General features: G+C 39.8%; 1 protein-coding gene across 1 annotated transcript; it reads left to right on the top strand.

Moving 5' to 3' along the window:
• The first annotated feature begins 16828 nt into the window (after positions 1-16828).
• On the top strand, positions 16829-19700 carry LOC146323232 (frizzled-7-A-like). Its single transcript, XM_084725445.1, has one exon. The coding sequence runs from the start codon at positions 17309-17311 to the stop codon at positions 19007-19009; it is 1701 nt and encodes a 566-aa protein (XP_084581571.1). The 5' UTR covers positions 16829-17308; the 3' UTR covers positions 19010-19700.
• Positions 19701-27169: the final 7469 nt, after the last annotated feature.

The raw sequence follows: 27169 nt of genomic DNA, 5'->3' as shown, positions 1-27169 counted from the left end.
AGCAGCAGCTCACAGGCTGGTTTATGTCGTCTCCACTGTCCATCAAAACAAGCGATCAGAGGGAGTTTTAGGCGACAGAAATTTACCTCCTTGGTACACAGCAGCCTGTGGATGCATGTTATTGATACATCATTGATTTGGCATTGTTTTGCCTCGTTCACACTACGCTGCAAGACTGGTGTTTAAGAGATGAGAGTGTATTCGAAAAAAAGCCCAGTTTTTTTAGGTGTGAAAAACACCGACTTAGTGTGGACATGACAGAAAAAGAGAGCCATAAAAAGGGACAGCGGTCACCATCTGGCTCAGGTCAAACTCCCACAGAGAGCAATGATCACAGTGGTGTGTGTGAGTGTGTGTGTGTGTGTGCGCGCGTCCTGCAGTGAAAGGTGATGACCACAGCTGTGTGTTTGACCTCAAAACCGCGGGAGGCCTCCCCTCCCCTCCTAATCCTCTTCCTTCCCCATGTTCCCCGTTTTCCTCCCTCTGCTCCTGTTCCTCTTCTCGCCTGTTTTCTTTCTTCCAAACTCTTCATCGATTCTCAACTGAAAACACACCTTAACAAGACGCAAAGTTTGACACAAACTTGAATATTAACAGCCATACAAGTAAAAAGAGCTCAGTGTAAAGCTTAGCGGGGCAGCCATTGTGGCTTCACCTCCTCCATTACTTTGCATCAATTAGCACATCACCTCCAAGAGTGGTGGTGGTTGTGGGGTGTGTGTGTGTGTGTGTGTGTGCGTGCGTGTGTGTGTGTGTGTGTGTGTGCGTGTGTGTGCTGCGGGGGAGGGGAAGGTAAAGCACTATTGTGTGCAGTCAAGAAAACAGAAGTGATTTACCCTGTTGCTTAACACAGTCTCAGTCTGTTAAATCCAGTCAATCTGAGGCGTCACGTGCAGCATCAGTATTGTTGCTATGGTTACTTTCCCAAACTATTATTGTTTTATGAGTTTTTTTTTCTTTCTTTTTTTAACAGATAATCAAACAATTCGACTGACAAACACTCACAAGCACCAGCCATGTATTCCTGTTAGTTTCCAGCTCTTTGCAGAACACGGAAAAATACTTAAAACCTGCACATCATTCAGGCTGATGCTGAAAACTGCTGGTATGTCAAGAACTACTCTTAAGTACAAATTTAAGTACTTATTATTTCTTTTCTTTTCATGCCACTGTGTGCTTCTACTCTACTACACTTCTTTTATTTTCTTTATTTAACTTCACCACATTTATTCGACCATTTTAGTTACTGAAAAAAATGAATATTATAATTAGCTGATTAACAGCAGGCTTTGGGAGTAAGAGATTATATGTAACGGGATGTAATCTGGATACAAAAGGAAGGTAACTGTATTCCATTACAGTTACAGAAATAAGGCAAGTTTATTTGTATAGCACCATTCAGACACAAGACAAGTCAAGGTGATTTACAAGAGCATTGAAATACATGAAAATAAAACATTAAAAGAAAATTAAAATTGCATTTGAGATCACAAAAACAAAAGCTAAAGTCAAGCCAATAAATGGTTAAAACATAACAGAAATGGCATTTAAATAGCAAACATAAAAACATAAGTGAAAGCAAACAAATATAAAAACAAGAGCTACAGATTATCTTAAGAAGAAGTTATGTATCTACTTCACTGGAGAGCTGCAATAAACAGTCGTGATTTAAATGAGCCGACAGTTTCAGGTATTCAGGAAGTTTGTTCCACAGGTGGGGAGCAGAGAAACTAAAGGCTGCTTCACCTTGCTTGGTTTTGATCCTGGGAACACTGAGTAAACTTGTTCCAGGTGACCTGAGAGGTCTGGGTGCTTCATAACGTACAAGTAAAGACCATTCAGTGCTTTGTAGACAAGTAACAAGATTTTAAAATCTATCCTATCCTAGACTAATCAGATTACAGATAGAAAAAAATGGGGATTATTAGTATGATAAAGAAGGATATGCTGTCATGCCCAGTGCACACTCAGCTGCCAATCAATTATCATGGTCTCTGGTGACAAAAATGCTTCAGTTGGTGGAAATTTGGTCATTGTTTTGTCTTTAAATCGAATAATCAAGTTATTAGTTAACAAGTTAAAATACTTATTAATCAACTATTAAATTAATCTGCATCTATTTTGATAATCGATCAATTGTTTTGAGCCATAAAGTCAAAATTCTCTGAGTTCAGCTTCTTAAATGTGAGTATTTTCTGGTTTCTTTTCGCCTCTCTGACAGTAAACAGAATCTTTTTGAGACATTTGAGGACATCATCATGGGAAACACTGATTTTTCACCTTTTTCTGGTATTTTATGGACCAAACATCTAATCAGTTAATGGAGAAAATGGTCGACACATTAATCAACAGCAAAAATCACCATTACAGGAATCATAGCAGACATGAGAAACGTCTAAAAGTCTCAATGAACCAACTCAGTGTTTTATTATAAACTGTTTTTTTTCCCTTTTTAATTTGGTCATTGGGACGGAAAAGAAAACTAGGATTATTGACATTTATTGGTGCTCTGTGCACTTTTATATCCTATAATTTTTTGCTAGCTGTTTTGACGCCAGTAAGATTTCTTTGTGGAATACCCCCCTAATGCACTTCTTCATTTACAAATAAAATATCTGTAATGCTGAGCCTTTTTGGTGAGGTTACTTAGAACAAGCATCACAGTTTTTTTTTTTTTTATAGAAAAGCTGGTGTTAAATCAGGCATTTTAGGCTGCAACAATCCCCCCAAAAAGCCCATGAAATTGTCGAGGAACTGCTAAATTAGACAAACTGAAGACTTTGATTAATCTGGCGTTGACTCTGCTCTTCTGCATTTCACGTTTCCTGCCACCACACAACTCTGTTAACTCTAGACGGGGCTCTGATGTATTGATATTATCCCCACATAGGCTCTAAGTGGAGGTAGACATCTTCCTTTAGTAGGTCATAACTTGAGATGTAAGATTCCTCTCCCTCCCTCCAGAGTTCAGCTTTATTATTCTAACTGTAGTTTACATTCCACAATAAGCAGAAAAAGCTGACGCCATGGATGAACTGTATGATATTATCAACGAGCCCAGGCTGAGGCGGCCTTCGGTTTCCACGGGGCCGACATTTAAAAGTTTCTGCCAAGATATTCCCAGCGTGTCCTAGTGGAGGTGAATTGGACCACTGCTGTACAAACTTCCCCCCTCCCTGCCTTTTGGGAGGGCAGATCATATCACCGTTCTCCTGCTCCGAGCACACAGACAAAGACTCAAACAGGACAAACCAGTTCGACGTAGCGGTCCAGTGTTGAGTGACCACGCAGTCGTCAGACTCCAGGAGTGTTCGAGACTTCAGGCCGACAGATGTTCAGGAACTCTTCACGGTGTGCGCTGATGTCACCGTAGAGAGGTGAGGTCCCTTCCCTTCTGGTGGACAACCAAGGGACCTTACTTAAAAAAAAAAAGACAGAAAAAAAAGGCAAATTTGTCTATTGGCAGTGGGAAAAACTTTTAGCGGGTTTACTTTTAAGAAGAAGAAGAAGAAGAAGACATACTTTATTTATAGCCCATTAAACTACAGTTCATACTTAGTCTAGATAATCTGCACATGTGAGCTAATTTTGTTAATTAATTTTGTGTGAAAATGGTATTAGACTATGGAGGTATGTAATTAAAGACACTTCACACCCAAAGGTTGTGTAAGTTGTGACTTTCTCGCTCCACAAGCTAAACATTACCTGCTGAAGCTATAATATCTGTGTGTTTTCATACTGGGATGTAGTCACACAAGAAACAGGTCTTTGCTCGTTCTTTCTCCTCCAGAAGTTTTTGGATAAAAACACTTCAGATAAGATAACGCCAGAAGGAACGGCAATGTTAGTGTTGATGACGTATATTGTGCGAGATGAGAGGTGTAGTTCACTGAGTGGTGAGACACAAAACTAAACTAAACCACGACATACCTCCAACAAACTGGGACTTTTTTGACTTGTTAAGTTGTCTTTTAAATGCGTAATTCATGGCACAATTCATATGGGATAAAAAAAATCATTTGTTTTGCCACTTCATAGTTTTTTCCAAAGTAAGGTCCGATGGAGGGTGGGGGAGGGGCTTCACCTCTCTATACCAGAATGAATGTAGTCCCACCCAAAAACCATAAACAATAAAGTCCAGATTAATCTAGTGGAGTGTGATCCATTAAAGCTCTGATGACATGGACCTTGGAGCTCCGCAGCTGATTCTTTCACCACCTTCATATATATATATATATGTATGTATATGTATTCTTTCCTTTGTCTGCAGCTGTGTCCACACTGTGCATGGTACTATTTTGTTTTTTATTTTAAAATTATAATCCTACTAGTAATCCTCACATTAAAACATGAATCTGTAATCTGATGTCTTTTTTTATCTGTAACTGTAATGGAATAGAGTTACTTTCTTTTTTGTATCCATATTATGTAATCCTGTCACATGTAATCCATTACTCCAAGTCTGCTAATGGCAATGAATCAGCATACCGGCAGGAAGTCATGACAACGATCTCTTCCTCAACATCAACAAGACCAAAGAGATGATAGCGGACTACAGGAAGCTGCAGGAGGCAGTCACATCCCTGCTGTTTCATGTCCTTTGTTGTGACATTTCTGGTCGGCCTCTGGGCTGTTCACACTGAAATGGAGGTTTTTAATTTTCCACTTGTTTAGGAGACTGAAGACCTTTGGCCGGGACCCGACCGTCTTCATAAACTTTTACAGAAGCACCATTCTTTCAGAACATTCTGACTGGTTGCATCTCTGGTTTGGCAGCTCCCTGCTCTGAACCACAGGGCTCTCCAGGGAGTGGTGACAACGTCGGAGCAGACCATTGGCAGGGCAGCTCCCTGGCTCTCAGGACGCTTACCACACACGACGTCTGCGCTGAAGAACCACATGATAATCAAGGCCTCTTGCCACCCAGAGCACAAACTGTTTACCCCGCTGCCATCTGGCAGACAGTATCGGTGTCAGAGCACGGACCTGCAGGCTGGAGGACAGTTTTCTACTCGCAGGTCTTTATGCTCCATGACATTTAAAACCAGAACTGAGATCACTTACCACTCCTCTGACGCTGAGCTGCTGCTACCTTTTGCCACGTGTCATTATGTCAACATACCATGTGAATTAATGCTGATATAACATGTTCTATTGCATGCATAATAGTGTACAATATTTTATAATTTTGCTGTTCTACACAGTACTATGTACACATGTATGCATGTTTCTATTTAAAACTAGTACTCTCCAGTACTTTTACACATTTAGAGGAGAAATCTGTAATATTCCTACTGTAACAAATCATAACATGACCATGATGTGGCTGCGGAGAACAAAGAAACATGTTAAGTTGAAATACTGCTTCACTGTCAACAACACTACAGCTGCTGCGACCCCCTTTCGAAATTTAAGTTCTGAGCCAAAATAACTGTTTTAGTTTGCCTGTTTCATCAGCAGTAACTTAATACGAGTCTGACACAGCTGAAACTAAACTAAACTACATTTCAATGCATAAAGATTCTGTTGGAAGCTACAAAAGTACAGAGAGCTGAACGTAAAGAGACAACCAAGGTGGAGAAAGGAGGCTCATCACAGGTTGGCCGCAGCCCGCTTGGACGTGGGTCAGGCTCGCCTTGGCCACACCCCAGAGTAGGTCCATCTCGGGTGTGGCTCGGCCCAGCTTGGCACGCTGAAATTGATAATGGAAATGCAGTTTGGTGCGGTACAGTTTGGCTCCGTGTGGCCCATTAAATTAGGGGGACGGTGTAAATGGTTTTTTGAACATAAAAACTCCCCACAAAGCATGTTGACTGTCTCTCTTTTGAAACAACGTTTGGATACTTTCAGGTAATAATTGTTTGTTTTTTTTGCTCTGTACATAATTTGAGCTGTTGACCCAATCTTCAAATTTAAGAGCTTTCACTTTAATAAATAATGATTTTGTTGATTCTCTGTATGAAGCTTTGTTCACAATTCTTATGTCTCTCTTTTGAAGTATGAAAATTGTATTTGTATTTGTTTTATATGTATTTCCCCAAACTTCCACACAGCAAGTAATGTAAGGCAAGATGTTTGTTGATAAGTAAAAGATCACAAAGATAGACTTTGACTGTGGCTTAGATAAAACAGATAGAGATGAACTTTAAGTCTTTTTTCAATATAAAAAAAATGGCCAACTGAGTGAACGCATCCAACTGCTCTGCTCCTTTTATCTCAGCAGAAAAAAATGCGTCTTCTGGGAGAACTCAACAGTTACAAGGACATTTTACTTTGAAAGTTTACTGAGTGTTCATCGCACCTTTGAGAGGAGCATCAAAGTTGTTCAAAAAAAGATATAAAAATATGGTACAAGATGCAAAGAAATCATTTCTCTCTGCAGAACAACGTTAGCAAACCACAAATTATGAGCCCCCCCCCCCCCCTTTTTTTTTTTTTTTTTTTGGTGCTTCTGATTGGTGACACTGATTGTTACCATGGTAACATGGGTCTTAACCATTACTCAGCCTGGAGGTATGGTTAACAGTTAGTCAGGCTTTGTTTTTTATGAAATGGTCTAACTCACAGTAGACTATGAGCAAAATTAAGACTAGTCTAAGAGTACAGACTAGTCTAAAATGTCTTTATGACACCAGCCTCTGTCTTAATACTTTTTGATTGTGCTGAACAGTGTGTATGTGTGTGTGTGTGTGTGTGTGTGTGTGTGTGTGTGTGTGTGTGTGTTCCCAGCCTTTGGTTTGCAGCAATAGTGAGGTGATCAGTTAGTCTCAGGGAGCGGAGCAGTCTACACATCTGAGTCAGGAGGAGCATAAATACCACAAGACTGACCCACACCCACACCATAACCAGCTATGACTCTGTTTGATATGACTGTATTTTATCATCGCCGCTCCGGCCAACATTTTGTGATTTACTGCCTGGATTTCACACACTCTTACATGGAGTTTTTGTCCAAGTAGTTGAGATGTCAGTCAGTGAGCTTCCTGCTGCCCGCCTCTGCACCGAACACACACTCTGTTGGTTCAAATAAATCGTTCTTTCATCACTGTGTGTATGTGTGTATGTGTATATATATGTGTGTGTGTGTGTATGAGTAGTCCAGTACTGTAGGCTCTCTGTGCTGCACTGACAGACACAAACCAGCTGCCTGCATTCCTCTCTCCGTCTCTCTCTGCTGACTTCTTAAGGTCGATCTCCCCTCCCCCCCTTTCAGACGGGTGTCCCACACATACTTCTATAATGCTATATATACCAACACATAACTCACACACACACAGACACACACAGACAAGGAAACCATGAGACAACTTAATTAAGTGTCATAAACAGAATAGAATGTGTCTTTTTTTTTTTTTATGTTGCGCTCTTTACCACTGGCTTTTTCAACACCCGTCACTCATCCTGATGTGTTGCCATGTATCCCGAGTCTGAGGTAACTGACATCCCATAATCTACCTCAGCCAATCGGGTACCTTTTCCCACTACGTTAGCTTCAGTTGTCTGGTCTATTTCTGCTTTTCTCCATTGTTGTTGCCATGACTACCTGCTCTGTGGGTGCTATCTCACCTTGATAGCAAACTTATTTCTCCAGTATCATCACCCTTGAGTTTCTGGGTTTATTTTGGGTTTAAACCTGCAATAACTGATTTCGACTGTGACATATAAATACACACTCTTTACTATGTACAAAAAAACATAACTTCACCTGAAATCAGACATCTCATTTCACGTTAATGTGTTACTTTTCAACACAAATTTAAAAACATTAAAGGTATGCTTTGGAAAATGATCAGTAGTCATGTTAAGTCTATTAATGCATAGACAGATATATGATGATAAGGTTTTATTGTTGTCAGTGCACATGCAGGCCGTATTGAGTTTTACATGCAACCACAAAAAACTACATATGAAATGTAGTCTTTCAAATACAATGCAATGCAAATACAAAAAGTCATGTAACTTATATATTAATCACACAACTCATAACGTCTACAGTTAAGCATGAACATAAATTGACACGGTGCACTAAACTTTTTAAGGTCACTCTCGGAAAACACTTAATGCCGGTTAGACCAGCTTGGTCAGCCAACATGTCTTTTAAGACGTCCTCATATTTGAAAATCTCCCCAGACCAAACAAAAAGGCTTGTGTTTTTCTACCTCTGCTCCACATCTAAATAGTTGTTCAGTATTGGGTTTCACACGGTAGCTCAAATACTTTGCATGGCGGTCACGCTCCTGGCCCTCCTTGAACTGAGCAAGCACAGTCCAAAACCATCCAAATCTTTTTTGTTTTGTTTATTTCACCTTGGTCTACTGTAAATCTAGTTGTTGTTTGTGTAGCACTTTTTCCCCCTCTCCAGCAGATGTCCAGCTGCAGCAGACTGCAGTCCAAACAGTGACTGACTGTCTGGAAACCTGCTGAACTGGACTGCCCACATCTGCCTGACCACTGCAGACACTATCTACATAAGTACACACACAAACAAACAGCTACAGTTAAACACGATGCAGTGCGTCCATTTGACCTGGTGTGTCTACTGGCCGCTGGGGAGAGAAGAGATGTGTGTGTGTGTGTGTGTGTGTGTGTGTGTGTGTGTGTGTGAGTGTGAGTGAGAGGGATCAAAGTATTTTCAAGACCATCATCCCGCCTCCATTATTAACTGCAAATTTGAGTAAAGTGTATGTTTTGTCTGTGTGGTTATACTGGTGGACCGCTGCTCAGTCTGGTTTAAGAGGTTTAACCATCAAACTTCAACAAACTATCAGCCTGACAGTCTCATATTATCGTCAATTATCCTCCAAATTAGTGGTCACCAGTTAGTGGCCTGTAGTTTTCAACCAAAGTTATGAAGCTCCTAATTAAAATGCATGTTATCACTACAGCTAAACATTTTGGGCTGCCTTTAAATAAGATTTTTTTTTGAAACGCATTCCACTGCAGATAACTGAACACATGCCCTGAAATGTAATTTGTAACATATTCCAATAGATTACTCAAGTTAAGTAACATATTCTAAATACTTTAAATTACTTTTGGAATAAAATAAAAATTGCATCGCTAAGCCCTTTTGTCTGGGTCACTCTGAATGTAGTTAACACTTTCTTTTAGGAATGATCTCAATGGAGAGATCCCTTTACTATTCTGTGCACACTTCCAGAGAATATAGCATGAATCATATGTTGAATGAACTGAACGAATTAACCCATTGCTAAGCCCCGCCCTCCTTAGTTACTGTTGCTAAGCCTGCCAAACTTTCCTTTCTTGCACTGCATTTATGCAGTTTACAGTGGTAATGGTTGCAAATATAACATCGAAATTGAGGGTAATTGTTAAAACACGAGGTCTTTGAATTCTTAGAGATGTAAACAAAAGAAGCTTCTCATTTCTAGCTGACGATAGTGGATTTTGCCGGCTAAAATAATAAATACAAGCAGATTTTATAAGTGTGGTTGGCTGATTTAAGCTACTACTAACTGCTTGACTCTGCCGATAAGTCAGTTTTAACATTAACATCTGACACGGTTTAAAACAAGAACCCTGTGAGTGTACATGATACAACGTTTATGCTAACAGACTGAAGCTAAAGCTAGCTTACATCTCAGCAAACATTGGTCAGATGGTGAAATACAGCAGGTATATCTACATGATAGATGACAGAAATACACTCATTAACGTGGAACAAGGAAGCACAGGGACTCGGTCAGTGCAGCAGACTTTGAGACAGGTCACTTAGTCAGACCAGCAGGACCACGATCGCGGAAGACAGCCGGGATAGGAGCTAAGCTAACTTGGCTTAGACCTGAGACAGCGAGCCAGACTGAGATGCACTGTCATCGACACACTTTGATTCTGCATCAGCCCACATCCTCCTCCTCAAACCACCACATAACAAATGCAGTCAGCTTTACTTATGGTTGCTAAGCTATGATTGGACAGTTGCTGCTGGAGGTGGGGCTTAGCAAAGGGTTGATTTGTGAAATGCCAAATGTCAAGCTTAATTTGCAGGACAATATATATAGATCCATTTTGACCCTAAAAAAATGAATGTTCAGATTTGAATACAACAAGAATATTACTGGGAAACTACAGACTGATCTACAAACATCTAATTAATGAATGAATTAAATAATTAATTAGAATAACAGAACCAACCTTCAGTGTTTGAGCAATATATTAATTTCATACAGAGTATTTTTGGCACGAACAATTCTTCAGGATGAATAAATCTTATCGTACCTTATCTTAAAGCCACCATGAGGAGAATTTAACTCATGATGAAACAGTCTCAATTTTTCTATATATTTTTTTTAATTATTAATACTCATGACTCAGTATGACCTACATAAGTTCACGAAACCATCCCCGAGAAGAATCGGCTACTTCTGTTTAGTTATTCTTTCTGCCTGCCACCAGGTTGGATTCTCCCTGAAATCTGATGAAACCAGCCTGTGTTTATATTTTTCCAGGCAAAGTTACAGTGAGTCGTACGTCAGCCAGTCAAAAAGAAACATGGCTGGTCACCGCGGTGGAAACACCACCACTTTTGTCCACACAGGCCTCCAACATCAACAAGATGTGAAAGTTCCTTATAGTAGCTTTAATTAAGAGCTGACAAAAGAAATTATGGATTTTACACATGAGGAGCTTTGTCTTCATGTTCTGGCACATATTTGCCTGACAGTGATAAACTGCATGTAGAAAATTTGGAAAACTGATATCAACCACATCACCCATTTCTGAAAATAGTGTTTCCATCTTACCTTTTTCTGTTTATATTCTACAGTAACTGTGACTTATTTTGACACCATGATACATCATATGATAGTTACAGTCTTTTCATGTTAATCACTACAGTATTTATATCAGAATCTACATTTAATCCCCTTTAGATGATCAAAGAAGGAATTTATCATATTGTAGGTATTGACCTGGTTTGTCCTGGCTGTGCTTACATGAGCACATAGTTAGGTACTGTAATCACATTTACAGGGGTGGAAGTAACTAATTACAAATACTCAAATTACTGTAATTAAGTGTTTTTTGGGGATACTTGAGTAGATTTTCAAGTCTGTACTCTTATTCGTACTTAAGTATGCATTACAAGATGTAATCTTAGTTACTTTTAAAATACTTGAGTACTGAGTACAATTTGAATTAATATCCAAACCTTTCATCTGCATTTTAGCAGCCAATCAGGTGATTTGATCACAAACGGGCCAATGAAAATGACATTCAACTGAAAAACAAAAAAACTGTAGCAGCACATTTGGAGTAAGGATGTTAATGATCAATCATTAATCGATCAATTGCCCGTAAGAATTTAAGCTATTAAAAATGTCTTCATGGATATTTAATCCATAATCATGGCAGTAACTGCACCTCATCTGACTTTGCTGAATGAGGAAAATTAAACCTGAAACTAAACATTTAAACTTTAATATCAGATAAAATGATAAAAACTTTAAATGTATCTCATAAATTATTAATGATTAATTGATTGTTAGTGTTTTCAACTACTGATTAAAGAAAGCACACAAAATGTTCAACCCTAGTTTGAAGAGGCGACTGTAAAAGTAACTAATGCTCTGGGTAGTTTTTGAGACAAATACTTTGCACTTTTACTTAAGTACATTTATTACACCAGCACTTTTACTGGTAATTGAGTAATATTTTAGTAATGCAAAAGTACTTGTACTTGAGTACAGGTTTCCAGTACTCTTTCCACCACTGCATGTTTAGCAAATACAAAACCATGCAGTTAACATGTTTTGGCCTGAGTCCTGTTCTATATGTAAAATATAGAAAAAGTTTCAATGTATAAAATGCTGAAAACGTTTCTTAAGCAACGCTATGAATGACACCAAGTTAATTATTTTGTGATTCTTTGGTGGTTCACTGGAGTGTTCATTCATCAGACCCCCCCAAAAATCCACCCACCCATTCATTTATTAACCCTCGCTTCCATCCGCCCTCAGTGTCTAACATCACTGGTTCTGTGAGCTGTGATCTGTCCACTACTCTCCTGGGAAATCAGTGTACTAACAACATCAACAGCTTTAATACCTGGAGCCCTTAATTATTGCATAGCTTTCCATTAGCTGTGCATACCGAGGCTCAACCCAACCAGTGAGACCAAACCTGTAATCAGAAGCTGTGGCCAGCAGATTTGACTCATCCTTCAGATTGATAATCAGGCTGTCTGAGGCTCCCAGATACAGTCACAATGCCTTTAGTCAGCATACTTTAACGCAGAGGTCATAGATTTGACGCCCACAGTTTATCCACAGGCATAAACCATCCTGGAAAAGAAAGTGAACAAAATGCTAACAACCAGGCACCGCAGTGATTATATTTCTGGTTCGCCAACCTCTTCTGCTTTTGCTCATCATACAGTCTATGTTTCAGTAATCTGTGTGTTGCTGGATGTGATGAGATGATGGTCTGTGTGCATCGATCATAGAAGAAACACAGTCTGGGTTGATAGATAGAAAACAACACAGCTGCTGTTATCCTGCTGCACCACACCAATAAAGTTTTAGAATGATTTCATCTATAAAACTTAATAAAAAAAGGGCCTGCATGTGTCTACATTTAACTGGCCACTTAAAGTTGTTACTGATTACAGTTCCAGGTAGAATTCTTGTAAATAATTTTCAGATTTGATACTTTTGTTTGGGCATTTTTGCCTTCTTTGGAAACAGACAGGGAAACATGAGGAAATGCATAAGAGGATAAGATGCAACAAATGTTCCCACTGGATTTAAACCGGGGACATCAGCAGATGTCCAAGATGCATAAAATATACATATGCATAAAACTGTGGTCACTTCACATTTTCAGCTATGAGAGTAAAATGAGATATGTGCATTTAAATCACAAAAAGCAATTCAAAGTGCTTAACACAATATAATAAATCCAGCATAGGACACTAAATACAAAGTGAAAGAGCCGTCAAATCTGCTGGAGATTTAACAAAAGAAGAAGAAGAAGAAGTGGGTCCAGTTTACCAGTCATAAGTGCACAAAATACAGTGTGCACAAAATACAGTGTCAAAAAATAAAATTATCTGAATAAAAATGAATGTTCTTCCTTTGAACTGGCTAATGTATTACTCACTGTATCTTTGGCTCAGAAAATGTGAACATGGGTTTGTTTCATCCGATTTCATGGAGAATCTGACCCCGTAGCAGCCATTAATAATAATAACTATATAGAAACAGCCACTCCTCTCACTCTACTTTGCTTGTGTTGATCATATAGAGCAGTCAACCCCAAAGACTGGGTTGTGAGATTTGATTTGGGTCCCAAACTAAATGAAAACTATGGGAGACATCCTGCAAATTAAAGAGTTATGTCTGCTTTTATGAAGCATTTAAATTTGTATATTGTTGTACCGATGAGAGGAAAAAATAAGAGCCTATTAATTCTGCGCAAATGCACTTATTTTTGACTCATTTGTGAAGGAGGCTAGAATGAACTATACTGTTTTCTTGATGAGAGGAAATAAAAACAATGAGATGGCCTGTTAACTCAGCCTAAATGCATTTATTTCTCATTTATAAAATAATGGTTGTAGAAAATGTCAGTAAAAATTGTCAGGAGTGTTCATTTCTGCACAAATTATGCATATTGTGAATATTCCAATGGTTTCTCATTTTTAAAAAGTGGGTCCCCAGAAAATGAGTCTGGGAAACATACAGAGGCATCAGTGTTAAATTGAGACTTTTTCATAACCAGCTAAAAACTACTTGTAGTGGCTTTAAAGAGGCCCGTCTACTGAGCCCTCTGGAAGTGAGCATGTCATTTTGATTTGCTTATCTGCTGAATGGGACAAAGTAGTCCCTGTCCTGGAGGACTTTCTTAGAAGTCCAACCCACTTTCCCAGTCCTTTTAGTAGTAACATGGTCAACTGTGCCACAGGCAGCACAAAGACCCTTTAAGACTTGGAATAACATTTTTCCTGAATGAGTTTCTAGATAAATATCACTGTGCGGTGGGTCAGAAAAGATTGGCCTACTGGCCTATTTCATTCTAACTTGTTTTATTTTACAAACAGTTCACAGCTGGGAACTTCTACTGCTGACTTTTCCTTTTGGTGCAGCTTCTCTCCCTGCTCCCTCTCCTTCTCTTTCTCCCCCCCTGCCCTCTCCGACCTTCTTTCTTCTTCCTGTCCCTTCCCCCATCCCAACCTACCCCCACCCTCTTTTATCCCACTGAGGGGAGAAACACACCAAATGCAGGCAAGGTCACCGGGAACCTCCTCCAACACCTCCCACACTCGGTCGCCTCTGGGCAGATCGATCACACGGTCAATCCAAATTACTGCTGCTCTGCCTGTTGTTGCTGTTTATTCACGCAGTGATGCAGATCATTTCAGGGGCAGCGTCTGATTGTTTGCATTTAAAACCTTTAAGAAGTGAACAGCGGCAGGTACTTGCGGTGCTCGCTGTGGTCGAGTGGTTAAGATGCTGGAATCCATTTGGGTTTCTGTTTTTTCATGGTTTGCTCACAGCGCTGCAATGTGTTTACATGTCCCACACACACTGAGTGACTGTGTGAGGAGACGGAGAGAGCTCAACCTCACAGCTGCAAAAAGCCTGTTAACACAACTCTCTGCAGCTTTCAGAGAACACCACACGTACAACAGGTTGTGACTGCTCATGTAGAAAATGAAGCAAGAGAAAGAGCAAAGATAAACACAATCTGGGAGACTTGCACTCAGTATGTGACAATCAAAATCATGTCAGTAAAACATTCTTGTGCACAAATGTATAACACTTTTGAGAATTTGGACAGATCATGTCCTACCAAAAAACTTTCAGAATTAACTATACCAACACTGTAATTTCGTTTTTGGTGAAAATGTACTGTTGAAGGATTTATGAAATATAAATAATTTATGAAATGTTTAATTAAAAAAAAAAGTTGAGCTGTAACCTAAGCTCCCCTGTCTCACTTCCTGGTTTAAAAAAGGCAGGACTAATATTGTTATCAGATGTGTCTCAACCATAACATGCCAACTCTGTAGCCCTTCTAAATCAAGACAAAATAAGAATTGTGATTTAATAATGTCTATTTTGATTAACATAAAGAAAACTCTTAGCAAATTTAAAAAATAAAATGGCTTCTCATTACGGCTATGCTGTGAAATGAAAAAAATGTAAAATTCAATCCGTCAGATTTTCCATTTGACAGAGTTGACATCTAAATTTATTCCCTAGGAGGTTTAATAGCTTTTAAAATATGTTTTCCAGCATAATTCCAGAGCAAAAATCAAAACCCCCTCAAAATAAAGATTTGCCCCAGCTCTCGAAAATGAGTGATAATCTTTAGATTTTAACTTCTCACTGTAGTATAGAGTTATAAATGGTTAAGTATAAAATGTGCATTTGTGACAAGTTGCCCAGTCACTAGATAAATTGTGACACTATGTGGGGTAAATTGTCAAATAATATTTTTAACAGTTAAGAACATTTATAAAAGCAGAGGTTTTCCATGCTCATTTTTGCTGATAAAAATCTGATTTATTTGGATAGATGTTTCATATATTATTAATATTTTCATGTATTTTCATGTATTTTGGCCAATTTGTGGCTAAATAATTTATACAACAATTTAATTATTACTTCTAACAAAGTGTGAAGCAGTGTATCGATACACACTGTGTATCATTGTTGTTTCCATGTTGCATGGCAACCATCAGCAGCAGATTTTTACTTTAAAGGGACAGTTCATCCCCCAAAATATACAGTATTTTCTTCTTTACCTGATTGTTATCAGTCTAGATTGTTTTGGTGTGACTTGCTGAGTTTTGGAAATATCAGCCATATAGATTACTCAAAATAATCCACATGCAGACCTTGATGTGAGCAGTTTCATGTAAGAACAATTTTCTTTCTAGTAGAAAGAAAGTAGTTCAGGTCAATTGTGCTGTAGAAAGAAAGTAGTTCTGGCATTTGGCAGTAAAAAGAAAATAGTTACAACATGAAACTACTCACAACAAGGTCTGTGGACTATTTTGAGCAACTGGGTCATGATTCCTGGAAAGACACATTGCTGTTGAGTTTTTCAAATGTATTTTTTTCAGTGCTTTGAGCAATACAGGACCAGAGCTATCTAGTTATATTGGAAAGAAGTCACAAATTTCCACCTTTGATATCTGCAAAACTAACACCAAAAAACAGTGTAGATGGATAAAAAGCACCACAGACCAGAGGAAATATATGTATTTTTGATTTTTGGGATGAAATGTCCCCTTAATAGCTATTTCAGCATGAACATTAACTGTTCTCTGTGAGAATCTAAAGGCTTTGTGCTGTTCTCTCCCCAGTATAAATTACACAGTACAAATGTTCTTTGAGTAACCTACATGAGCAGATTTCTACTTTAAATACATTTTAACACTGAATTTTCAGCTATATTCATAAATATTACTGTTTGTTTTGTTTTTGCAATTAATGAGCATGAACCACTCAGTAAAAGAAGAATTTGACAGTTGATAAACGGGATTTGTGAGGGTTTTTTTTGTAAATGCAAGATTAAGTTATACATTTTATGTTAATCTATGAAATTTAAGGGCTCTAAAAAATGTTTGGCAAGTTGTTTTGAAAACTCAGTCAGAAAATGAGTATTTCTTTGTAAAAATCTCTGGTGTAATGTAATTACTGTAACACATTTTCCTTCCATAGGGAGTACAGGCCAATCAAGATCGAATCCTGTAGGAAAACAAATGCCAGGATTGGCTGAGACGCTGCATCGGTTTCAAGGCGCCCTGCGTTCTGTCGGGGGGTCTTGTGAATGGAGGGGGCGCCTGGAAACCGGTGGAATCTGCACGGAGTGAGGAGAGCGAGCCTCTGGACTTCCAACCGCTCAGCATGTGAACCGACGCTCTGTGTAAAGTCAAGTCGAAAAACGATGGAAATATAAGACTTTTAAACTATTCAGCGTTTTTTGTTTTGCGCTAAAGTAGTTACGCCTACGTGTTGAACGCGCAGGAGTAATTTTTCTTTGCGTTACTTCAAGAAAATGGGACTTTAAGTGTTTTTTCCCCGGGTTGGGAGTGAGAGTGGACTGCTTGGAGTCACTTACAAAGACCATCAAGAAGTCATGACACGACGAACGTTTCTCTTGGATTTATCTTCATAAAACACGAGAAAAGGACGATTGCGACGATTTCAACTCGAATTACTCGGACTACAAGCTAAGTGCTGCGACGTTTAATGTAGATTTTCTCTGCTTTTCGACCGTTTTCAAGTCGCCCTACTTGGATCAAAGTTTTTCCTTCCCTCCCCCCTCCTCCTCAACTATGGCGGCGGCCAGGTCCACCACTGGCTCCGTGTTGCTGCGGATCATGTGGCTGCTGTGCGGGCTGTCCTCGCTCACTTCAGCCCAGCATTACAACAGTGAAAGTGGAATATCCGTCCCAGAACACGGCTTTTGCCAGCCCATCTCCATCCCGCTTTGCACAGACATCGCCTACAACCAGACCATCATGCCGAACCTCCTGGGCCACACGAACCAGGAGGACGCCGGACTGGAGGTGCACCAGTTCTACCCTCTGGTGAAGGTCCAGTGCTCTGCGGATCTAAAGTTCTTCCTCTGCTCCATGTATGCGCCGGTCTGCACGGTTCTGGAGCAGGCCATCCCCCCGTGTCGCTCCCTGTGTGAGCGAGCACGGCAGGGATGTGAAGCCTTAATGAATAAATTCGGCTTCCAGTGGCCGGAGCGGCTCCGCTGCGAGGCTTTCCCCGTCCACGGAGCCGGCGAGATCTGCGTGGGCCAGAACACCTCCGAACCGAGCAGCCCGGCCTCCTCTTCCTCGCCCTATGCGCCCGACCCCGTGACCCTTCCCCCAAACATTGGTCGGCCTAACCCACGCCAGCCCCACAACCCGTACCACCAGTTCTCCTGCCCCCTGCAGCTGGAGGTGCCTTCCTACCTGGGCTACCGATTCATGGGGGTGAAAGACTGCGGGGCCCCTTGTGAGCCCACTAAACCCACCGGCATCATGTATTTCCGTGAGGATGAGGTGAAATTCGGCCGATTGTGGGTTGGGATCTGGTCCATCCTGTGCTGTGTGAGCACCTTATTCACGGTGCTAACATATTTAGTGGACATGAGGCGGTTCAGATACCCCGAGAGGCCCATCATCTTTTTATCCGGCTGTTACTTCATGGTGGCGGTGGCCTACGCGGCTGGGTTTTTCTTGGAGGACAAAGTTGTTTGTGTGGATAAATTCAAGGAGGACGGCTACAGGACTGTGGCTCAGGGGACCAAAAAGGAGGGGTGCACCATCCTCTTCATGGTGCTGTACTTTTTTGGTATGGCCAGCTCCATCTGGTGGGTGATTTTGTCCCTGACTTGGTTCCTCTCCGCCGGGATGAAATGGGGGCATGAAGCGATCGAGGCCAACTCCCAGTACTTCCACCTGGCCGCTTGGGCTGTCCCGGCCATCAAAACCATCACCATCCTCGCCATGGGTCAAGTGGATGGCGACGTCCTGACCGGGGTGTGCTTCGTCGGGATCTTCAACGTGGACTCCCTCCGCGGTTTCGTCCTGGCTCCCCTCTTCGTCTACCTGTTCATCGGCACGTCCTTCCTCCTTGCCGGCTTCGTGTCCCTCTTTCGGATCCGCACCATCATGAAGCACGACGGCACCAAGACGGAGAAGCTGGAGAAGCTGATGGTGCGGATCGGCGTGTTCAGCGTCCTCTACACGGTCCCGGCCACCATCGTGATCGCCTGTTACTTCTACGAGCAGGCCTTCAGGGAGCACTGGGAGCGGACCTGGCACATGCAGACCTGCAAACGCTTTGCGGTGCCCTGTCCGGTCCACAACTTCGCCCCCATGACCCCGGACTTCACCGTGTTCATGATCAAATACCTGATGACCATGATCGTCGGGATCACCTCGGGCTTCTGGGTCTGGTCCGGGAAGACTCTTCAATCATGGCGGAGGTTCTACAAGCGCCTTAGCAACGGTAACCATGGAGAGACAACGGTGTAAAGTTATGGAGGATGAAACGGCGCAGAGCCACGGAGTTTTTGGATATAATAACCATGTAAATGAGGTCAAATAGCTTTCATTTTTAATCCTATTTTGGACATATTTTTGATTGGATTTTTGTGTTTTCAGGTTGTGACAGCAATTCAGGCTCACACAACCAAACTTAAATCTATAATCGGTAGAAGTTGGACAAGTCTTCTATATATTTTTTTTGTCTTTTTTTTGTTGATGTCATCATCTGAGATCACACACTCCTCCTGGATTATTTTTTGGTAATAATGGCCGTGGACTGTAGTGCCAGACTGGTTAAGTTACTCCCTGCATATTATTGATTATATCCTTTAATGTTACAATTTGAATGTACTCCCTGTCTCCTCTGGTGAGAGTTTCACCATAACTGAAAAGACTGATGGGTCAAGCAGTGTGTCTTTCATGCCCATGCTGCAGCAAAAAGGTCAAAGGTTTAATCCCTACAGCAGCCACACCCTCTGACTGTGAATCCATGTATTAGGGATGCCTGGATTATACATGTACATTTGAAGTTACTCTGCTTTTAGTTTTAAGACTGAAATCCTTCAATTTTTGTGTTAGATATTGCAGAGCACAATCTCATCTGTTTTGTATCCGAGGGATAATCCGTGACTTCGCCGTTATGTGCCAAGTGGCTGCCCAGAAATCAAAACTTTTATTTCTTTTTTTAACTTTATTTTTTAATATTTTTTTCCGACTGTTGAGTATTTGCTCCTGTTCTGAATGTTCACTCCGAAGGTGATTGAAGTTATGTATTGGTTTGCACAGTTATTTCAAAGGTTAAAAGTGTTAAAAATGACTGATTCACCATAGGATGACCTGGATCAAACAGTGAAGGAGACCACACACACACACACACACACACACACACACACTCTCTCTCTCTCTCTCTCTCTCTCTCTCTCTCTCTCTCTCTCTCTCTCTCTCTCACACTCACGGGCCTCCACTCTGCAACGAAGACACAACAGCTCATTGTTTGTCTCTGTGTGTGGTCTCTCAACTGCTCGATCCCCCATCAAAAAGACTTTTAAGCTTTTAAGACATCCAAAGCACCATTTCAAGGATCCAGATTTAATCCGTGCGTGGAGTGGAAATGGCTGCTCAGGATTTCTAATGTTATTTTATCCTGGATAAGGATGACTGTACACATTCATGCCTGTATTCTATGTAACTGAATCAGCCTTACTCTCATATTATTTCACTTGAAGTTTTAAATGGTTTTCACGAGCAGACTGAACTTTCTTTTTAGAGTTTTTAATGAATCATTATTTTAGTGTCTGGGTGATGTTACACCAGCCTTCAAAACACAAACTAATTATTTTTCTCTGCAACTGGTAACAGGGCGTAGGTTTAATGTTCTAAATCACAGCAACATCAGCAAGGAGGTCAAAGGTCACAAACATGGGAATATTTTGTATTTGGAGTGTGTAAAGTGGAGACTGTGCAGTGTTTAGCTGAGGTGGAGTGTTTTATCTGGGACTGAATCACTGGAGATAATCTAGCAGGTTATAATGATTGAAAACTTTTAATGCAGTAGAAAGGAAACCTGTATGGCTCCAACTAACGTTTATTTTCATTGTTGATTAATCTGTCAGTTATTTTCCTTATCATTAGATGTTTGGTTCATAAGATCTTGGAAATTGTGAAAAATGTTGATTGTTGTTTCCCAAAGCCCAGGATGACGTCCTCAAATGTCTCGTTTTGTCCCTAAATTCAAAGATATTCAGTTAACTGACATAAAGGAGAAAAGAAACCAGAAAAAAACTCACATTTAGGTAGCAAAAGTCTGAGAATTCTTACCTTTATTTCTTAAAAAATTACTCAAACTGATTAATTGGTCATAAAAATAAGTGGTGATAAATTTAATAATCGATTCATAATAGATTAATTGAAACCTGTCAACTAAATAATTAATTAAGATTAAAATAACACCACCCAAATAGAGCTGCAATGATTAATCAATGAATGAATGAAATGAATTGCCATCTATTTTGATAATAATTCTCTGATGTCAGCTTCTTAAAGGTTTCTTTACTCCTCTGTGACAGTAAACCGAATATCTTTGAGTTGTGGACAAAACAAGACCTTTGAGGACGTCATCTTCGACTTTGGGAAGAGCTGGTTGACATTTTTCACCATTTTCTGAGATCTTATCAACCAAACAACTAATCAAATAATCGAGAAAATAATCAGCAGATAAATTAACAATGAAAATAGTCAGTAGTTGCAGCCTTAGACCCAAATGTGTATTTCAGGGTTGAGGCTCTTCATTTCTTTTTTGAAATCTGATTAGTTTTTTGAACTTTCAGTGTTCTTTATTCAAGTGGGGGAAAAAAATGAGGTCACAGTGCTGCATACAGTATCGGTTACTATAGTGAAATGGTAACCAGTGATTTAGTCCCATTGGCAGTCATCTGGTGCATGCAGTATTTCTGACAAAAATCAAATCAGCAGGAGATTTTATGAGGAAGTTTGACGGAGACAGCTGCAAGGCAGCATATGATTGCCAGAAGTTTTTGTTTCTTAGCACGCGTTCTCTACAGGCATCGCGTGTAAATGAATGGAAACACCCTGCAGCAACGAGGGGAAGACCTTATAGACCTAATGTTCTAGTTATTTTAAATCTATAGCTGTGTCCTGATCCCACACATACTAACACTACGCACCAATCTCCACAGTATACTGTTAAAGCAGTTTGTATACGAGAAACGTCACATTTCCCATGTGAATGTACTACATACCTCAAACCCTGGTGAAAGGATCGTGTTAGGAAACAGGGCAACACTCCACTACACATGAGTCATCTCTCGTCCATCAAGTTTTTTTACCTAACAAGGCAAAAGTGTTGTGTGTAATTGTCTCCAGGCAGCTGAGACCTGCTGGTGTCAGTGATGGCAGACTGATGTGTTGGTCTTGTTTTCAGAAGGAATAGGAGTGTGTTTTTTCTATAGGAACATATGCAACCTACCAAGTAAACACAGACTGTTTTTTTTTTAAGGCATATTGTATTTATGGGGGTACTCATTTTTGTCTTTTTTACTTGTTTTTTTAATGAGATAAGTCTGTTGTATGTGTACAGTTTGAATAAAAGCGATAAGGTTTGTAATGTGACGAGCCCTGTGGTTTGTGTTCACTTATGAAGCTACTCATGTGCGGGTTGAACTTAGTTCATTCTTGACCTTGGAATCAGCAGTTGACAAAACAATCTCAGTTTCAGAGGAAGTGCACCTTGAGTTCACATTGTTTTGTCAACATATGCGCAGTATTTCTTGTTTCAATAATGCAGCAAAAGTGAAAGGAAGGGTTCCCTACAAATGATTTTTTCTTTCACTTACTGCCTTAATCAGGGACACTCAACTTGTTTTGTCCAGGGGCCAATTTTTCAACATGACAGGAAGTCGGGGGCCACTTAATAAACAAACATTAATAATTGTATTTATCAGATAAAATGAATAAACACTAAAATGCCTATAACTCATCTTTCTTTGAAATTCTCCAAATTAGTGGTGCAAGGATTGACAGATAAATCTGACATTTTAATGTGTTAAATGGACAATTCACCCCAAAATCAAAAATACACGTTTCCCCACCGGGCTGTAGTTTTATTTATCCATCTAGATTTGTTTTTTTGGTCTGCGTTGCAGAGTTTTGGAGACATCAGCTGTAGAGACGCCTGCCATCTCTTTAATATAATGGGACTAAATGGCACTCGGGCTTGTGGCGCTCAAAGCAACAAAAATAGATTTGAAAAATTTAAAAACCAGTGTCTTTCTACAAAAATCATAGTGGTCCACAGACCGTTTTGTGCGCGTTTTCGTGTAGGAACTACTCTCTTTCATAAAGTCCAGTAGATTCTAAAATTGATCTGGTAGATTTTACTGTAGAAAGAAAGCAGCCCCTGAATAAAACTGCTCATAACAAAGCCTGTGGATTATCTTGAGTCACCAGGTCTTGATTTATGGAAAGATAGACTGATTTTGAATTTTTCAAATGTATTTCTTGGTGCACCACAAGCCGAGTGCCATTTAGTCCCATTATATTGAAGTGAAGGCAGACATTTCTACGGCTGATATCTGCAAGACTCTGCAACTCACACTACAGCTTTGTAGATGTGTAAACAGGACCATCGTCCAGGGGAAAAACGTGTAGTTTTTGATTGAACTGTCCCTTTAATAACTCAACTCCATTTCAGTTGTAAATGTTTTGGTAAGACTTAAAAGAATTCATAAAACATTAAACCGCTGGAACTGCTTCCATCATGCAGTTACTGAAATGTTGGAATGATTCATCAACATAAGTCATAAACAATAAACTGCTCCGACCAGGGATAGAATGAACACCATATTTACGCCCTTTTATTAGAAATGCACATTTATGACATTAGAATAGGGTGATTAAATGAATATATGTGAAATTCAGGATAGAAGGGTGGGTGTGTCATGTCAGAAGCATTAAACAGAAAAATTTAGAGCAACATTTGTCGTTAATATAAAGATCGGTTACAGATTCTGAAGAGGCACGGCATCCCGGCACGGGTGACAGGTTTGTTACAGTCATTTTAAATGAGTTATCAGCAGCTGTGATTGCCATTGTGATCAATTGTTTGGTGTCCAATTTTACCTGAACGTGTCATCGGAGTGAGGTAGGGGTTCTTGGTGTCTGAGGTGCAAAAGGTTCTAAAATATTTGACTTGGCAACATATTTTCTTCATAGAAATATAGCAGAGATCCATAACAAATTATGAAAATAACACTTACAGTAGTTGTCACATTTTTAGGTGGTTTTCTTGTTAGTCTACCAAAAAATGTCCCATATTACCTGATTTCACCCTTTTTTATGATAACCTAATGGATATAATAAGGGTGGCACGGTGGTACAGTGGTTAGCGCTGTTTCCTCACAGCAAGGAGATCCTGAGATTGAATCCCCTGGGGGGCTGGGGAGTTTGTGGCCAGGGCAGGGCCTTTCTGTGCAGAGTTTGCATGTTCTCCTTGTGTCTGCGGGGGTTCTCTCTGGGAACTCCTGCTTCCTCCCAAAGGCTTGCAATAATTAGGGTAATTGGTGACTCTAAATTGTCCATAGGTGTGAGTGTGAATGGTTGTGTCTGTGTCAGCTCTGCGATGAACTGGCGACTTGACCAGGCTGTACCCTGACTCTCGCCCCACGTCAGCTGGGACAGGCTCCAACCCCTTCAAGGACAAATGGTTACAGACAGCAGAATATTTTCATTACCTCATATTCTGTTCATCTGTCACTATAATGGTTAATTTTTCTGTGTAACTTTTGTAAAAAGTTATCTTCTCCTGCAGAGCTCACCATCTGATACTAACTGCCTCCTTTAACCAATCACACAAAACTGCATTATTGGTCCCTCCTTCCTGAGAAAAACAGCGTGAATCAATTAACTTTCACTGTGAATTAGAAAACAGTCAGAGGGCCACCCGGCACCCAACCAGGAGCTGAATTCGGCCCATGGGCTGCAAGTTGAGCATCGGTGGTCTAAACCTAATGGCATGCCAGTGAAAATACTTGACACATGACTTGACACATATTAGCACTGACACACAGGCAACATTGTGGTGCTGCTCAGCAGGAAATTTGGCCAACAAGTGAGCAACTCAAGTCCTCCAATCCTAAATGTTTCTGACAGAAACTCTTCATTGTCTGCTTTGTTTTGTGTCATTATTCAAAATACCACACTGTGAGCAGTTTTGCTGCACTACAATAAATTTTAGTACTCTTTGTGTGTGCTGTTAAGAAAAATGCCCCACTCAAAAAGCAACATAACTTCCTGACAATAGTTCTTAAGTTGGGCCTAATGGTGTGGCTGCTTTCCTGCCAAACATCTGTTACCTGATGGAGGTTGAGCACGCCGACATAAATAAATAAATAAATAAATTAGAGGAGGGTTTTTTTTGGTGTTCATTCCCACACATCTATAAAAATCCCCTGCTACCTTTCTGAACATACTGTACTAGTTTGTGAGACTGCAGCACCCTCTAGAGACAAACAAATACAAGCACACACATGGTTAATTCTCAGGGCAAAAGTAAAAATTCACTAGCAAGGACCACGTCACAACAATATGTAGTTTGAAGGTTTAATGAAGAGTCATTAGATGGAGGATGTGCTGAAGAGCGGGCAGAGGGAGATGAGAGTGGTTTCCATCGGACTGAATCAGAAGGGATGAGAGGAGAAGGGGAGAAGATTTGTGAAAAATGTTTCATTAGATTTGTTTGTATGAATCAGAAAAATAATTATCTCCACCGACTGCATATTTGCTAAATGTCATAGGCCACATATGAACTTTTAACCTCCACTACTGATCCAGTTTTGTAAAATCAAAATACTGCAGCACCACATGCTGATGATAAATGAATACTGCAGTCATAATTTCTCAACTGATTCCATAAGCACTTAATTTTTATTCAGCCTTAACATTTAGGAAACGTAACAGTGATCTGTGCCATGAGTGCACTCTTAACTAAGATATCCCAGAAATGATGAACTGTGATGCTGATTAACTCTGAATAGACTGTGCAGTGGTGGAGGAAGTACTCAGGTTACTTAAGTAACAGTAGTAACGTCACACTGTAACAGACTCTGGTGCAAAAGAAAAAGATCTGCCTCAAAAATGTTTAGTATTAAAAGTAAAGGTACTAAACTCAGTAAAAAGTCCCCTGTGACTGATGTACTTTAATATAATTTTATTATTACTCATGCATTAATGTAAAACCAGGATTTTAGAGCTAAATTATTATTATTTTCATCATGATCATGATCACATCACGATTGATTTTTTTGGTTGTAAAAATTCAGAAAATATTCAGAAATGCTGTTAAAATTACTCAGAGCCCAAAGTTAAACCTCCACAATGTTTGTTTTATCAGATATAAGGGTGTCACAATATCAGTCTTTCACCACACAAGTATCAAATTATCATAACAGTGATATCTGTAAAATGTATCTTTAACTTTGTTGTGCATTTTGTCTCTTTTTTGGTAAATTAATTGCACTCAAAATAGGGAGGGAGTTTAAGGAGGTTGAGTCTGTAGCCCTACAAAGAAGTGCAATTACACTTAATGGCTAGTGAAAAGATAACTGGATGAACTGGTGAACAAAAGAAATTGAAGGGATTTAAGAGCATACAGTATGTTTAAGATGAAGCTCTCAGATTAATGCAATGGAGTAAAAAGTATAATATTTCAGTCCTCGAACTGTAGTGTAAGAAGAAAGTAGTATGAAAAGAAAATATTAAAGTAAAGGACAAATAGCTTGCACATTTTTATTAGGTAAATGTGCTTACACACTCCACCACAGGAACTGTGACCTTTGACATAAGTCTTTAAAAAGTACTCAACTGATTTAGAATTGAACTCCTGCTCTAAAATGTTGAAAAACCATATTAATTGATGCAGCAGAACCAGAGGGTTTTTTTCATTCCACATGTTCCTCTTCCTATTGTCAAAACTACAATACCCACAATGCAATTCGCTGGCAAAGACTTAATTAGTAGATTTGATCTGCAAAAAGACTTTGATGTTTAAAATCAGCCTGTACTCACACTTTACTGTAATACTCTCTGGTCTGATACTGACCTCTGCTGGCCACAGCTACAAATACATGCAGTGGTCTGTCTGCTGTTGCAGCAGGTCTGTATGACTGTAACTTTATACCACTGTAATCATTCTGTTACATTTACTATACATGGAAGTATTTGTCAATTATTTTAATTAATTGTTAGAAATAAAAAGTTCAGTTCTGAGATCTCAAAAGCAGCCAGTTTGCCGGACAACAAATACTTGCTCCAAACTTTATGTTCTCACATCTCTTCATCCAATGAAAAACACGATGGTTATTTTTTACAATTGTTAAGTCACATTTCTCTATAGCAGATAACTTTTCAAACCTCCTAACTCAGTCAGCACAGCATTTACAAGCTACTTGTCACGACCCCCAAGTCTGGCTACGGGATGAAGGATAAATTTAACTGGGTGAAAAAGGAAGAAGGGGAACGAGTTCAAACGAGTGCCCTTGCTAACCAAGGAGGTTAACAAGGCACACGAAACACAAAGATAAGTGACTTGCAGACTTTAGTTTGCTGAATGCTGTTATCTGCATACATACATAC

This window comes from Lutjanus erythropterus, chromosome 8 (assembly GCF_056507025.1).
Source record: "Lutjanus erythropterus isolate fLutEry1 chromosome 8, fLutEry1.hap2, whole genome shotgun sequence".
Taxonomy (NCBI): Eukaryota; Metazoa; Chordata; class Actinopteri; order Lutjaniformes; family Lutjanidae; genus Lutjanus; species Lutjanus erythropterus.
This window is presented reverse-complemented; position numbering and strand designations above follow the sequence as displayed.

Coding starts and splice junctions, on each gene's coding strand:
- LOC146323232 (XM_084725445.1), top strand. CDS start 17,309: ATGGCGGCGGCCAGGTCCACCACTGGCTCCGTGTTGCTGCGGATCATG.